Here is a 13,436-nt window from a genome sequence, read left to right as displayed (position 1 = left end):
CAAATAAGGGACATGACTCCATCTGGGTCATAGTCGACCATTTGACCAAAGTAGCCCATTTCATTCCTGTCAAAACGACTTACAAGGGAAACCAGCTAGCCAGCCTCTACATCAACAGAATCGTAAGCCTTCATGGTGTTCCCAAGGAGATTGTGTCAGACCGAGGAACCCAGTTTACCTCAAGATTCTGGAAGAAGTTCCAAGAGGCCATGGGGACCAAGTTGTCCTTCAGCACTTCTTTCCACCCACAGACCGGAGGTCAGACAGAGTGAGTGAATCAGATACTCGAAGACATGCTCCGAGCCTGTGTCTTAGCATATGGAGCTAGGTGGGAAGATTGCCTCCCTTTCGCCGAGTTCTCCTACAACAAATGTTATCAGTCAAGCCTCCAGATGGCACCATTTGAGGTGTTGTACGGACGCAAGTGTCGCACACCCCTCAATTGGTCAAAGACCGGAGAAGGACTAGTCTTTGGGGCCGATATCCTCCGTGAAGCAGAAGAGCAAGTCCAGCTTGTCAGAGAGCGTTTCAAGACTGCCAAGTCAAGGCAGAAGAGCTACGCTGACTCGCGTCGGAGAGACATGACCTTCCGAGTTGGAGACCATGTCTATCTCCGGGTCACACCTCTCAAGGGAACCCAGCGCTTCCATGTCAAAGGAAAACTCGCACCAAGATACATCGGCCCCTTCGAGATCACTGAACAGCGAGGAGAAGTGGCTTACCAGTTGGAACTGCCACCTGAACTATCCGATGTGCACAACGTATTCCACGTGTCACAACTCCGGAAGTGTCTCCAAGTTCCAGACAAACCTGATCTTTACAAGGACGTCGATCACCAAGTCATTGACCTTCAGCCCGATTTGACCTACCGCGAGAGACCCATCTACATTGTGGACGAGGCTGAACGACGCACTCGAAGCCGCACCATCAAGTACTTCAAGGTCCAGTGGAGACTACCTTAGATCCGAGTTTCCGTGTCTCTTTAAAGCCTAGTTTAGGAATCTCGGGGACGAGATTCTTGTAAGGGGGGTAGGTCTGTCACACCCTGCATTTTGTAACATGTCATTTGCATTAATAAATCATGAAAATTTGGACCAACAAAAACTTTTGCATTATTTGGCTTTTATTTGGAGTTGGTTTTCTCTCTGTGCTTTTCAAGTGCTCTTTAAAGTCAACACAACTCCACCTTCTATACTTCATCTCCTTGCCCCAAACTTCTGCCCAATGATCATGCCATGTGTATAGAGCAATATAGTATTTTCTTACAAAAATAATTTGGCCAAAAAGTATTTTCAAAAATTAGTTTTCCAAAAACCCTTGAATTGAGGTTTGCACAACAAGTACTTAATTAAGGGCAGTAAAAATCTTTCCAAAAGTATATTTGAATCCTACTAGATATAGGACTCCCATAAACCACAAAAATATAATTTTAAAAGTTATTTTCCTATTTTATTCAAAAGCTTTTTCTTAAGGCCAGAAATGGTCTTTAATAGGGAAAAATTATTTTATTGTTTCAAAAATATTTGACAAATATCAGGGAAACTCAATGGACATATATTTTCCATATATAAGAGTTTCAACACATGGTCATGTTCAAAATATTGATCAAAACCTCCCAAAACCCTTTCTGCCCATTCTAAGGATTTGAAATATTTCTACAGGAAATATTTTCATAAAAATCCAAGGAAAATCCAGCAAGTCACAAATGCATATTGTGATCACCTTGCAAAGCCTCATATCAATCAAGGTCATTTTGGTTCACCAAAATTCCCCAAAACCCTCTCTGACCAGAATCAAACTTGAACAACTTTGTACTACCAACCTTCTCTCCTTGACCCCAACTTTTCTGAGCATGTTCACATGAACAAATGAGGCCACTACACCAAGTGGTTCATTAAGGGGAAGTGATTTGCTCAACTAGATCTACACAAGTTCATTTCTGCTAATTTCTAGGGTTTAAAAAAGTTACATTGTGAACTTTGCCCAAATAAGCTCAAAATGGGTGTAAGGCCCTAATTATATGTGCAATTTCACCCTGTGGAGTCTCCTGCCAAATGGAGTCTATCCGTACGGCGACTCGACGCTGAGTCTATCCGTACCCTCGCCCGACCTCGCCGTGCCCTACATCGACGCCGGTGAGCTTGCCGGCCCTCTATCGCAGGGTTAGGGATGACAGGCGGGCCCTGCCTGTCAGCCTCTCCTCTCCATCGCCCCCCTCTCTCTCGCTGACGCCTGGGCCCCGCCCGTTAGGTTTAAACCTGGCGCGCGCGCGTGCACCAGTGTGCTGGGCCGCCTCTCTGAGTGGGCCTGCTGCGCTGCGGCTGTTCTGGCCCAGCAGGCACAGAGCCCTTTTTCCTTTTCTTTTTCTGTAACTTTTCCAAAAAATCCACAGGCTTAAATAATAATCCAAATGCAATAATTCCAACTCCTAAATTCTTGTAATAATCCCACCTATTTATTGGTGCGGTTTTCATTCATATCAAACCAACTTTTCTTCACTGTGCAAATTTAAATTTGAATTTGAGCATTTATGCCTATCATTTAAAATTCCTAGCACTGTTTCCATGACTCCAAATCCAAAACTAGGAATTTTCCCCTTCTTAGTTTTCACCCTAGTATTTAACAAAAATGAGTTGACATTTTTCTGAGCACTTTGGTTTTTCTATTTTATTATTGCCTTATTTTCTCGTTATTATTTTGCGACGATAGATTGCGTTGCTGACGAAGGAGTTGGACCAGAAGACTTTGAAGACCCAGAAGACTTTGTTAAACTAGGCAAGCAGCCCTTTAACCATGTCTATGAAACCCTTTTTATGCATGTCATATAGCACTTTATTAGTGTTGCATCGGAATCATGATGAGATGGTAACCACTTTAATGGGTTGCCTCTATTACTTCCTCGTTGATACTTGCATTGTGCATGACCCTACCTCCTTATGAGGGTTATGCCGGTGGGAGTAGATAGGATGCTAAAGTAGTGCTACGCAAAAAGGGACGGGAATATGCATGGTGATGGAGACATAGTATTTTCAAAAGCCTTTCGAAAACCCCATCGGGTGACACTTATGCCCGGGGGAGATGATGAGTTGGGTAACCACTTGATGACGAAGTGGTGTACCGAGGCAAGTGTGTGTGTTGTTTTTCAAAAGGATTGGTTTAAGTTGCGACCATTATTCCAACCTTACATGCGCAACCACTCTACCCTTGTATGGGAAAGGGCATTATTGATTACCTAGGCCGATACTAGCTTGGAGCCCGCATTACTAGTGACGGGAGAGTTGTTGGTGCGCTCTCTCGGGACGGGGTCGTGCCAGGTAGGGCGGCCATGACTGTTTTCACAGGGCACCGGATACACCGTTGTGTCCCCTCTCGGATGTTACGATCTCGAGTGAGTCTCGTATGATGTACATCGTGAGGATATGGAACAACGAGTGGACTCCTTGTTAGTGTCGTCTAGGGAAAGATAGTGATCGGGTGCTTACCCCGGGTACTTGAGGTACCGCGGGTCGTGGATGACACGGAAGTTCCCCGGATTTTGTGGGTAAAGTGTGCAACCTCTACAAAGTGTAAAACTATTCGAATAGCCGTGTCCACGGTCAAGGACAGTTGGGTAACCGCTCTTGGGCTACATCCACTTGTTTACAAACCAGTGTGTGTGGGAAGTACTTCTTGGGTCAAGTCAAAGGACTTGACATAAATGAGTTGGGTTGGAGCCCTCTCCCTTTATGTTGATATCTGTAACCAGCCCCTATGGTTACTTGAATCCATGCGATTCATGGTTTACCAGTTATTGAACATGTCATAACACGACAAAATCAGCTTTCTGCAAAAATTTACCTATGTCATGCATTGTTGTATCTTGAGCCAAAACATGGGTTGCTTGCGAGTACATTCAAAGTACTCATTGGCTTGCCACTGGTTATTTAATTGGCCAGGCATGGAAGAACAGGAGTTCGAAGAAGAGTTCTTTGGAGACGAACATGCGAACTAGGACGTTTCCCAGTCAGAATGCTTGTAGGGTTAAGGCAGATGGCATGGGTTCTACTTATCAACGAAGATTTCCGCTGCTTAAGTTTATTTGGTATTCAGCCCTTGTGGCTTTATCTATGTAAGACTTGACCATAATGGTCATAATTTGTGTAAGACGATATGTATTGATGTAAGACTCTTGTTATTCAGCTTCTGTGTGTTCAGTGAGCATTGATCTCTGGGATCACTGTACACGTGAATTCGATGATCTCGACTTATGAGTCGGGGTCCCCACAGAGCTGGTATCAGAGCCATCCTGACTGTAGGAAGCCTTAGTTAGCATGGACGTTAGTTAGCTTGAGACCATCTAAACTTCTCTTCTTTTCTTTACCCAACCCAAGATATATTTCCCTTATTGACCTCTCCCATTCAACCTTTGTAGATGGCTGCCGTACCCGAAGACTTCCTGACCACCGGATTTCCCGTGCTTCTCGAGGATAGCCTCAAGAAGTGCCAGTTTCACCGAGCCCCATTTTCACCTACCATGAGCATTGGATCAATGACACCGAGACGGAGTATCATGTGGAAGTGATCGTGAAGGCTAATGACTCTCCAACAAGCTGGTTCTTCGAGGGACCCCAGATGGCAACACTAGTTCTTGTCGTCGAGACAGCAACCCTCAAGGCACTCACCCGCCTCCGAGACCTTCTTCCAGAGATGGCAGACGAGTTGGCAACCCGCTTCTTGCCTTATCGGAAGGAAGGTAAGGATGAGAGCAGTGCACCAGCTCCACCATTAGAAGAAGGCCTTCCACTCCGATTCCAGACCTACTTCCGCCTTTGTGCAGATAGTTTGGCACAACACTTGGCCTCGGAATCAATGGAGCTCTGAAAGGAACTTCATGAGACCAAGGCACTTCTTCGCCAAGCACAAGGGAAGACGGATAGGATCAAGAAGGAAGGTGCTCCCCCTGGTCAGCCCGCGATCGCATACCGAGGCAGAAGACCCCCAAAGGATGGGGAACCACCACATCAGCACCGCATGAGCGCAAGGGATTACCGCAAGCTCTTCACACCACCGGCAAAGCAACGCCGTGTTGAGCTCCTCCACTCCCCCACCCCTTCGAGCAATGAAGGAAGTCAGGCCACCGATGACGAGGAGGAAGACCCGGAAGAGCCAGACTACGCGACCGAGCATTCCACCACTTAGGCATCATTCGCAACCCGGATATGCCCGTTAGTAACCCCTACGGTAGGATAGGTCGTGTACCCCTATGCGAAGTCGAGTCCTTGTAATGCTCCATATGAAACCATGTAGTGTTTGCTTTTGATGTGTTTGATGGACGCCGTGCTTTCCTACGGGAACTTGTAAGCAACTACATCACCCATTTGGATTTTAATGAATGTGTTTGGCCTTTTTGGCCCTTGCATGAAAACAATTAGTGTCATACCAACCCCCTTACTAGGCATCCCATCTATATTGCTTTCCCGATCTTTCCCAATCATGAGACCTTGACCACTCCAACAGGATGCCTGTTATAACTCGTACTGGTACCTCTACCCAGCAGTAAGAAGCCGGAGGTTCAGCCGGAGCAGAAGCTAGTCAGGACCAAACCCAAGGACAAGGTCCACCACCGCCACCACCTCCAAACATGGACATGGCTCAGCTTCTCCAAGCCTTCCGAGAGGAACGCCAAGCCAACACTGCAGCCCTCCAGATGATTGCTCAAGCTGTCAACCGCCAGCCGGCGGGAAACGGTAATGGACGTTCCATGTTGGTGGAGTTCAAGAAGCATGCACCACCCACCTTCATCGAGACTGCTGAACCCCTGGATGCAGACGACTGGGTCTGCACCATTGAGGATCTGCTGGAACTAGTCGGATGCACTAAGGACCGTGAGAAGGTGGCATATGCTGCTCACTGTCTCGGGGGAACTGCCAGAGCTTGGTGGGATGGATTCAAGGCCATGCATGCTGAGCAAAACATCCCTTGGAATGACTTCAAGGCAGAATTCCGCAAGGCCCACATTCCTTCCGGAATCATGGCCATCAAGAAGCGTGAGTTCCGAGCCCTGAAGCAAGGAAGTAGCACTGTCAAGGAGTACATGCAGAAGTTCAGTGTTCTCTCAAGGTATGCTCCTGAGGATGTCAGCACTGATGCTGCCAAAAGGGAACGCTTCATGGAAGGCCTTAACCAGACTCTGCAGTACTCGCTTGTTGTGTGTGACTGCCTGACCTTTCCTGATTTGGTGAACAAGGCACTCATGCTTGAAGACAAGCGACGTGCTTTGGATGATACCCGTAAGCGCAAGATGATCAGCAAGGGTAGCTCCAGCAACCAGAAGCCTCGCCCATGGCAGCCAGCCCCGGTCAAGCCAACCTATCAGCAGCCAAGAGCCCCTGCACCTCGCACCAACTATCAGCCTCAACAGTATGCCAACCCCAGGCCAGCTTTCAACAACCCCAATAACAATGCCAGCAAGAGCAGCAACCCCAATCAAGTCACTTGCTTCAGATGTGGTCAGGCAGGACACTACTCCAAGTATTGCCCCAACAAGAAGCCCGACGCCCCGCGCCCCAATGCGCAGAACCCAGGGCAAGGCCGTGGAATGCCACCAAGGAACCAAGCTCCCCGCAACTTGCCCAACAACGGCAAGGGTCGTGTGAATCATGTCACTGCTGAAGAAGCCCAGGAAGACCCGGACGTCGTGCTGGGTACGTTCCTTGTTAACTCAGCACCTGCAACTGTCTTGTTTGATTCTAGAGCCACGCATTCATTTGTCACCCATGAGTTTGCATTAAAGAGTGGCATGACCCCTACACCCCTGAATAACCCTATGGTGGTACAAACCCCTGGAGCAGAGATGAGAGCCAAGATAGGATGTAAAGGAGTCGGGATTGTCATTAATGGGGTAGACTTCCTAGCAGACCTTATCATCTTAAGATCGCAAGGCTTGGATGTGATCTTAGGAATGGATTGGGTCATCAAGCACCAAGGCTTGTTAGACTGTGCCAACCGGTCAGTCACTATGACCAATGACCAAGGAGTCGAAGTTAAATTTGCCTCCAACCCCTCCTCTGCTCAAGCCAACCAAGTCAACTGTCTGACTGAAGTCGGATTGGAGCAAGTGTCGGTGGTATGCGAATACCCCGACGTCTTTCCTGATGATCTACCGGGAATGCCTCCAGACTGAGACATTGAGTTCATCATCGAGCTCATGCCCGGAGCAGGACCCATCTATAAGAAGCCCTATAGAATGGGATCAGAAGAGTTAGCAGAGTTGAAGAAGCAACTGGAAGAGCAGTTGAGGAAAGGATTTATCCGCCCTAGTGCCTCCCCTTGGGGATCACCTGTTCTGTTTGTGGCAAAGAAGGACGGTACCATCCGCTTGTGCATTGACTACCGCTCCCTCAATGAAGTTACAATCAAGAACAGGTATCCACTTCCCAAGATTGAAGATCTGTTTGATCAACTCAATGGGGCCAATGTGTTCTCCAAGATCGACCTCAGATCTGGGTACTACCAGCTGAAAATCAGACCCCAAGATATTCCGAAGACGGCATTTGTAACCAGATATGGCCTGTATGAGTGCACGGTCATGTCCTTTGGATTGACCAATGCCCCAGCTTACTTCATGTATCTCATGAATAAGGTCTTCATGGAATATTTGGACAAGTTTGTCGTTGTCTTCATTGATGACATTCTAGTCTTTTCGAAGACGGAATAAGAGCACGAGCAACACTTGAGGATGGTCCTAGACAAGCTTCGAGAGCACCAACTGTATGCCAAATTCAGCAAGTGCGAATTTTGGCTACGTGAAGTTGGATTGTTGGGTCATGTTTTGACCAAAGAAGGATTGTCGGTCGATCCAGCTAAGATTGAAGCCGTGACTGAATGGCAATCCCCAAGCAATGTGAAGGAAGTCAGAAGCTTCCTCGGACTTGCAGGATATTACCGCAAGTTCGTTGAAGGATTCTCAAGCATTGCACGACCCATGACTCAGCTCTTGAAGAAGGACAAGAAGTTTGAATGGACGCCGAAGTGCGAAGAAAGCTTCCAGGAGCTGAAGAAGAGATTGACCACCGCCCCAGTTTTGGCCACACCAGATATACACAAGGAATTTGTGATATATTGTGATGCGTCGAGAACCGGACTGGGAGGTGTTCTGATGCAAGAGGGCAGAGTCGTAGCTTACCTTTCGATGCAACTACGGCCTCATGAAGAGAACTATGCTACTCATGACCTCGAGTTGGCAGCTATAGTTCATGCCCTGAAGACATGGCGACATTACCTCCTAGGGAAGCGGTGTGAGATATACACGGATCACAAAATTCTAAAGTATATTTTCACTCAAAAGGAATTGAACATGAGGCAAAGAAGATGGATAGAGTTGATCAAGGATTATGACCTTAGTGTTCAATACCACCCTGGAAAGGCTAATGTGGTAGCAGATGCATTAAGCAGAAAGGCTTGTTCCTTGAATGCTATGCTTAAGGACAGGCTACCCGCCTTGTATGAAGAACTTGAAAGCTTCGGGTTGGAACTGGTTGTACCAGGATTCTTGGCCAACCTCGAAGTTAGGCCTACCTTGATAGATGATGTTAAGGAAGCTCAGAATGGACATGGAAGTATCGAAGGCATCGAGAGGAAGATCAAGGCAGGCAAGGCCCCAAGATTCTCAGAGGATGAGCAAGGAATTGTGTGGTTTGGGAATCGCATTTGCGTACCCAACAAGATTGAGCTCAAGAATTTGATCTTGCAAGAAGCTCATGACACCCCGTATTCCATCCACCCCGGAGGAACCAAGATGTATCAAGACCTAAAGGAAAGATTCTGGTTGCATGGCATGAAGAGAGAGATAGCCACTTTCATCGCTAAGTGTGACATATGCCAAAGGGTCAAAGCTGAACATCAGTGACCCGCTGGATTGTTACAGCCTCTCAAGGCGCCTGAATGGAAATGGGATAAAGTCGGAATGGACTTCATCACTGGATTACCCATGTCAAATAAGGGACATGACTCCATCTGGGTCATAGTCGACCATTTGACCAAAGTAGCCCATTTCATTCCTGTCAAAACGACTTACAAGGGAAACCAGCTAGCCAGCCTCTACATCAACAGAATCGTAAGCCTTCATGGTGTTCCCAAGGAGATTGTGTCAGACCGAGGAACCTAGTTTACCTCAAGATTCTGGAAGAAGTTCCAAGAGGCCATGGGGACCAAGTTGTCCTTCAGCACTTCTTTCCACCCACAGACCGGAGGTCAGACAGAGTGAGTGAATCAGATACTCGAAGACATGCTCCGAGCCTGTGTCTTAGCATATGGAGCTAGGTGGGAAGATTTCCTCCCTTTCGCCGAGTTCTCCTACAACAACAGTTATCAGTCAAGCCTCCGGATGGCACCATTTTTGGTGTTGTACGGACGCAAGTGTCGCACACCCCTCAATTGGTCAAAGACCGGAGAAGGACTAGTCTTTGGGGCCGATATCCTCCGTGAAGCAGAAGAGCAAGTCCAGCTTGCTAGAGAGCGTTCGAAGACTGCCAAGTCAAGGCAGAAGAGCTACGCTGACTCGTGTCGGAGAGACATGACCTTCCGAGTTGGAGACCATGTCTATCTCCGGGTCACACCTCTCAAGGGAACCCAGCGCTTCCAAAGGAAAACTCGCACCAAGATACATCGGCCCCTTCAAGATCACTGGACGGCGAGGAGAAGTGGCTTACCAGTTGGAACTGTCACCTGAACTACCCGATGTGCACAACGTATTCCACATGTCACAACTCTGGAAGTGTCTCCAAGTTCTAGACAAACCTGATCTTTACAAGGACGTCGATCATCAAGCCATTGACCTTCAGCCCGATTTGACCTACCGCGAGAGACCCATCTGCATTGTGGATGAGGCTGAACGACGCACTCGAAGCCGCACCATCAAGTACTTCAAGGTCCAGTGGAGCAACCACACTGAAGCAGATGCAACCTGGGAACGTGAAGACTACCTTAGATCCGAGTTTCCGTATCTCTTTAAAGCCTAGTTTAGGAATCTCGGGGACGAGATTCTTGTAAGGGGGGTAGGTCTGTCACACCCTGCATTTTGTAACATGTCATTTGCATTAATAAATCATGAAAATTTGGACCAACAAAAACTTTTTCATTATTTGGCTTTTATTTGGAGTTGGTTTTCTCTCTGTGTTTTTCAAGTGCTCTTTAAAGTCAACACAACTCCACCTTCTATACTTCATCTCCTTGCCCCAAACTTCTGCCCAATGATCATGCCATGTGTATAGAGCAATATAGTATTTTCTTACAAAAATAATTTGGCCAAAAAGTATTTTCAAAAATTAGTTTTCCAAAAACCCTTGAATTGAGGTTTGCACAGCAAGTACTTAATTAAGGGCAGTAAAAATCTTTCCAAAAGTATATTTGAATCCTATTAGATATAGGACTCCCATAAACCACAAAAATATAATTTTAAAAGTTATTTTCCTATTTTATTCAAAAGCTTTTTCTTAAGGCCAGAAATGGTCTTTAATAGGGAAAAATTATTTTATTGTTTCAAAAATATTTGACAAAAATCAGGGAAACTCAATGGACATATATATTCCATATATAAGAGTTTCAACACATGGTCATGTTCAAAATATTGATCAAAACCTCCCAAAACCCTTTCTGCCCATTCTAAGGATTTGAAATATTTCTACAGGAAATATTTTCATAAAATCCAAGGAAAATCCAGCAAGTCGCAAATGCATATTGCGATCACCTTGCAAAGCCTCATATCAATCAAGGTCATTTTGGTTCACCAAAATGCCCCAAAACCCTCTCTGACCAGAATCAAACTTGAACAACTTTGTACTACCAACTTTCTCTCCTTGACCCCAACTTTTCTGAGCATGTTCACATGACCAAATGAGGCCACTACACCAAGTGGTTCATCAAGGGGAAGTTATTTTCTCAACTAGATCTACACAAGTTCATTTCTGCTAATTTCTAGGGTTTACAAAAGTTACATTGTGAACTTTGCCCAAATAAGCTCAAAATGGGTGTAAGTCCCTAAGTATATGTGCAATTTCACCCTGTGGAGTCTCCTGCCAAATGGAGTTCATTTGCTTAACCAAACAAGCATCAAACACTTTCTGCCATTTTACTAAAACCCCTGTTTTGACCTCTTCCACTCTTCTCCATGGCCTCCACTTTTTACCACAGTCCCTCCTAGACCTCTTCTACCTCCAGTAGCAATGCCTGCATCTCAGATCAATAATTGAGGGGTGAAACCACCTCTTTTACCTCTCTGGACAGCCCTTGCACCCCTCTTCCTCACCTCCCTCCTCACTCCAGTGGCCACCCAAGGCATCCAAGGCTTTCCCCACATTCTTTACTCCTCCCTAGAGCTACCAGACATGCTTGGCCGTGCCCACTTTGCCAAAAAATGGCATGCCGGCCATTTGCACGCTCTGGAGCGCGCTACAGTGCGCTCCCGCACTGTAGCCGCCCCCTGCCAACCACCTACGGCCACCTTGGCTCTCCCCCTCACGCCAGCCGATGCTCCTCGACGTCCGCAGCATGCTATGCCTTTGTCCCCCTCCTCCTTCTCCCTCCTGCTGCCCTTGCTCGCACGCGCGCCGGCCGCCCGAGAGCTCCAATGAGCGGCCTCACACGCGCGGTGTCTCTGACCCCTCCCCGCTCCCTCTCTTCTCCCCCTGGGCGTAGTTGACCCCCACGAACGCACTAGACTCGGCGCAGCACCCTCCCGAGGCCCGTAGCGATGAGCACGAGCTCCCCGGCGCACGAGCCCACGGTGGACCGCCGCTCGCCTATATAAGGCATCCCCGAGCCCCTCTCTAGCCACCACTCGTCCTCTTCCACTCCAAATAGCCCCACTGGGCCTCCCGTTCACTCCCAGAGCCGCCCGAGCTCAAGATCGAGCTCGAGCTCCGCCGCTTCGGCTCGCCGGAGTTCGCGAGGTACAGGCCTCCCCCGCTCCTCCTCTGCCTCGATCTGGAACCCCAGAGCACCCCTAATCATTTCCCCTTTCTCCCCCGCTTCTTTTGCAGCCGGAAACGGCCGGAACCGATGATGCCCGAAGGTCCTCCGCCGCGAGACCTCGTCGCAGGCAAACCAGGCCACCCTGGCGACCGCAACCACCTCCACCCGAACGGCGACTCGACGCTGAGTCCATCCGTACCCTCGCCCGACCTCGTCATGCCCTACATCAACGCCGGTGAGCTTGCCGGCCCTCTGTCGCAGGGTTAGGGATGACAGGCGGGCCCCGCCTGTCAGCCTCTCCTCTCCATCGCCCCTCTCTCTCTCGCTGACGCGTGGGCCCCGCCCGTCAGGTTTAAACGTGGCGCGCGCACGTGCACCAGTGCGCTGGGCCGCCTCTCTAACTGGGCCTGCTGCGCTGCGGCTATTCTGGCCCAGCAGGCACAGAGCCCTTTTTCCTTTTCTTTTTCTGTAACTTTTCCAAAAAATCCACAGGATTAAATAATAAACCAAATGCAATAATTCCAACTCCTAAATTCTTGTAATAATCCCACCTATTTATTGGTGCAGTTTTCATTCATATCAAACCAACTTTTCTTCACTGTTCAAATTTAAATTTGAATTTGAGCATTTATGCGTGTCATTTGAAATTCCTAGCACTCTTTCCATGACTCCAAATCCAAAACGAGGAATTTTCCCCTTCTTAGTTTTCACCCTAGTATTTAACAAAAATGAGTTGACATTTTTCTGAGCACTTTGGTTTTTCTGTTTTATTATTGCCTTATTTTCTCGTTATTATTTTGCAACGATAGATTGCATTGCTGACGAAGGAGTTGGACCAGAAGACTTTGAAGACCCAGAAGACTTTGTTGAACCAGGCAAGCAGCCCTTTGACCATGTCTATGAAACCCTTTTTATGCATGTCATAGAGCACTTTATTAGTGTTGCATCGGAATCATGATGAGATGGTAACCACTTTAATGGGTTGCCTCTATTACTTCCTCGTTGATACTTGCATTGTGCATGACCCTACCTCCTTATGAGGGTTATGCCGGTGGGAGTAGATAGGATGCTAAAGTAGTGCTATGCAAAAAGGGACGGGAATATGCATGGTGATGGAGACATAGTATTTTCAAAAGACTTTCGAAAACCCCATCGGGTGACACTTATGCCCGGGGGAGATGATGAGTTGGGTAACCACTTGATGATGAAGTGGTGTACCGAGGCAAGTGTGTCGGAGTAAATAACCATGGGTAGCCTAGCCGGCTCCCCCTGGCCCTTCTGAAAAAATTACGAGCTGATCCGGCCTTCAAGAATCCAAGACATGGGGCCGCCTTCCCCTTGCCGGTTGTCTCCCAGGCCAGCTATCGGAAGGCAACCCGACTTTAGCCCTCATGAAGAAAGCCGCGGGAGGGCCGGCTTCGAGAAGCCAGCCGCGAGAAGGCCGACTCCAGGAAGCCGGCTCCCACAAAGCGGTCAAGATCGTACCC

At 47.8% G+C, this 13,436-nt stretch overlaps 2 protein-coding genes and 1 pseudogene across 2 annotated transcripts; all 3 read left to right on the top strand.

Moving 5' to 3' along the window:
- The first annotated feature begins 392 nt into the window (after window positions 1-392).
- LOC147980384 (uncharacterized) lies at window positions 393-962 on the top strand. The gene has a single exon (XM_087515584.1). The coding sequence runs from the start codon at window positions 393-395 to the stop codon at window positions 960-962; it is 570 nt and encodes a 189-aa protein (XP_087371710.1).
- Window positions 963-5,497: 4,535 nt separating this feature from the next.
- On the top strand, window positions 5,498-6,635 carry LOC147980383 (uncharacterized; annotated as a pseudogene).
- Window positions 6,636-9,575: 2,940 nt separating this feature from the next.
- Window positions 9,576-9,998, top strand: LOC147980382 (uncharacterized). The gene has a single exon (XM_087515583.1). It carries the CDS (start codon window positions 9,576-9,578, stop codon window positions 9,996-9,998), a length of 423 nt encoding a protein of 140 aa, XP_087371709.1.
- The last annotated feature ends 3,438 nt before the right edge of the window (window positions 9,999-13,436 follow it).

Source organism: Triticum urartu, chromosome 3A (assembly GCF_056163025.1).
Source record: "Triticum urartu cultivar PI428250 chromosome 3A, HENAU_Tu73, whole genome shotgun sequence".
NCBI lineage: Eukaryota > Viridiplantae > Streptophyta > Magnoliopsida > Poales > Poaceae > Triticum > Triticum urartu.
Note: the sequence above shows the minus strand (reverse complement) of the source record. Positions and strands in the feature narration are given on the sequence as shown.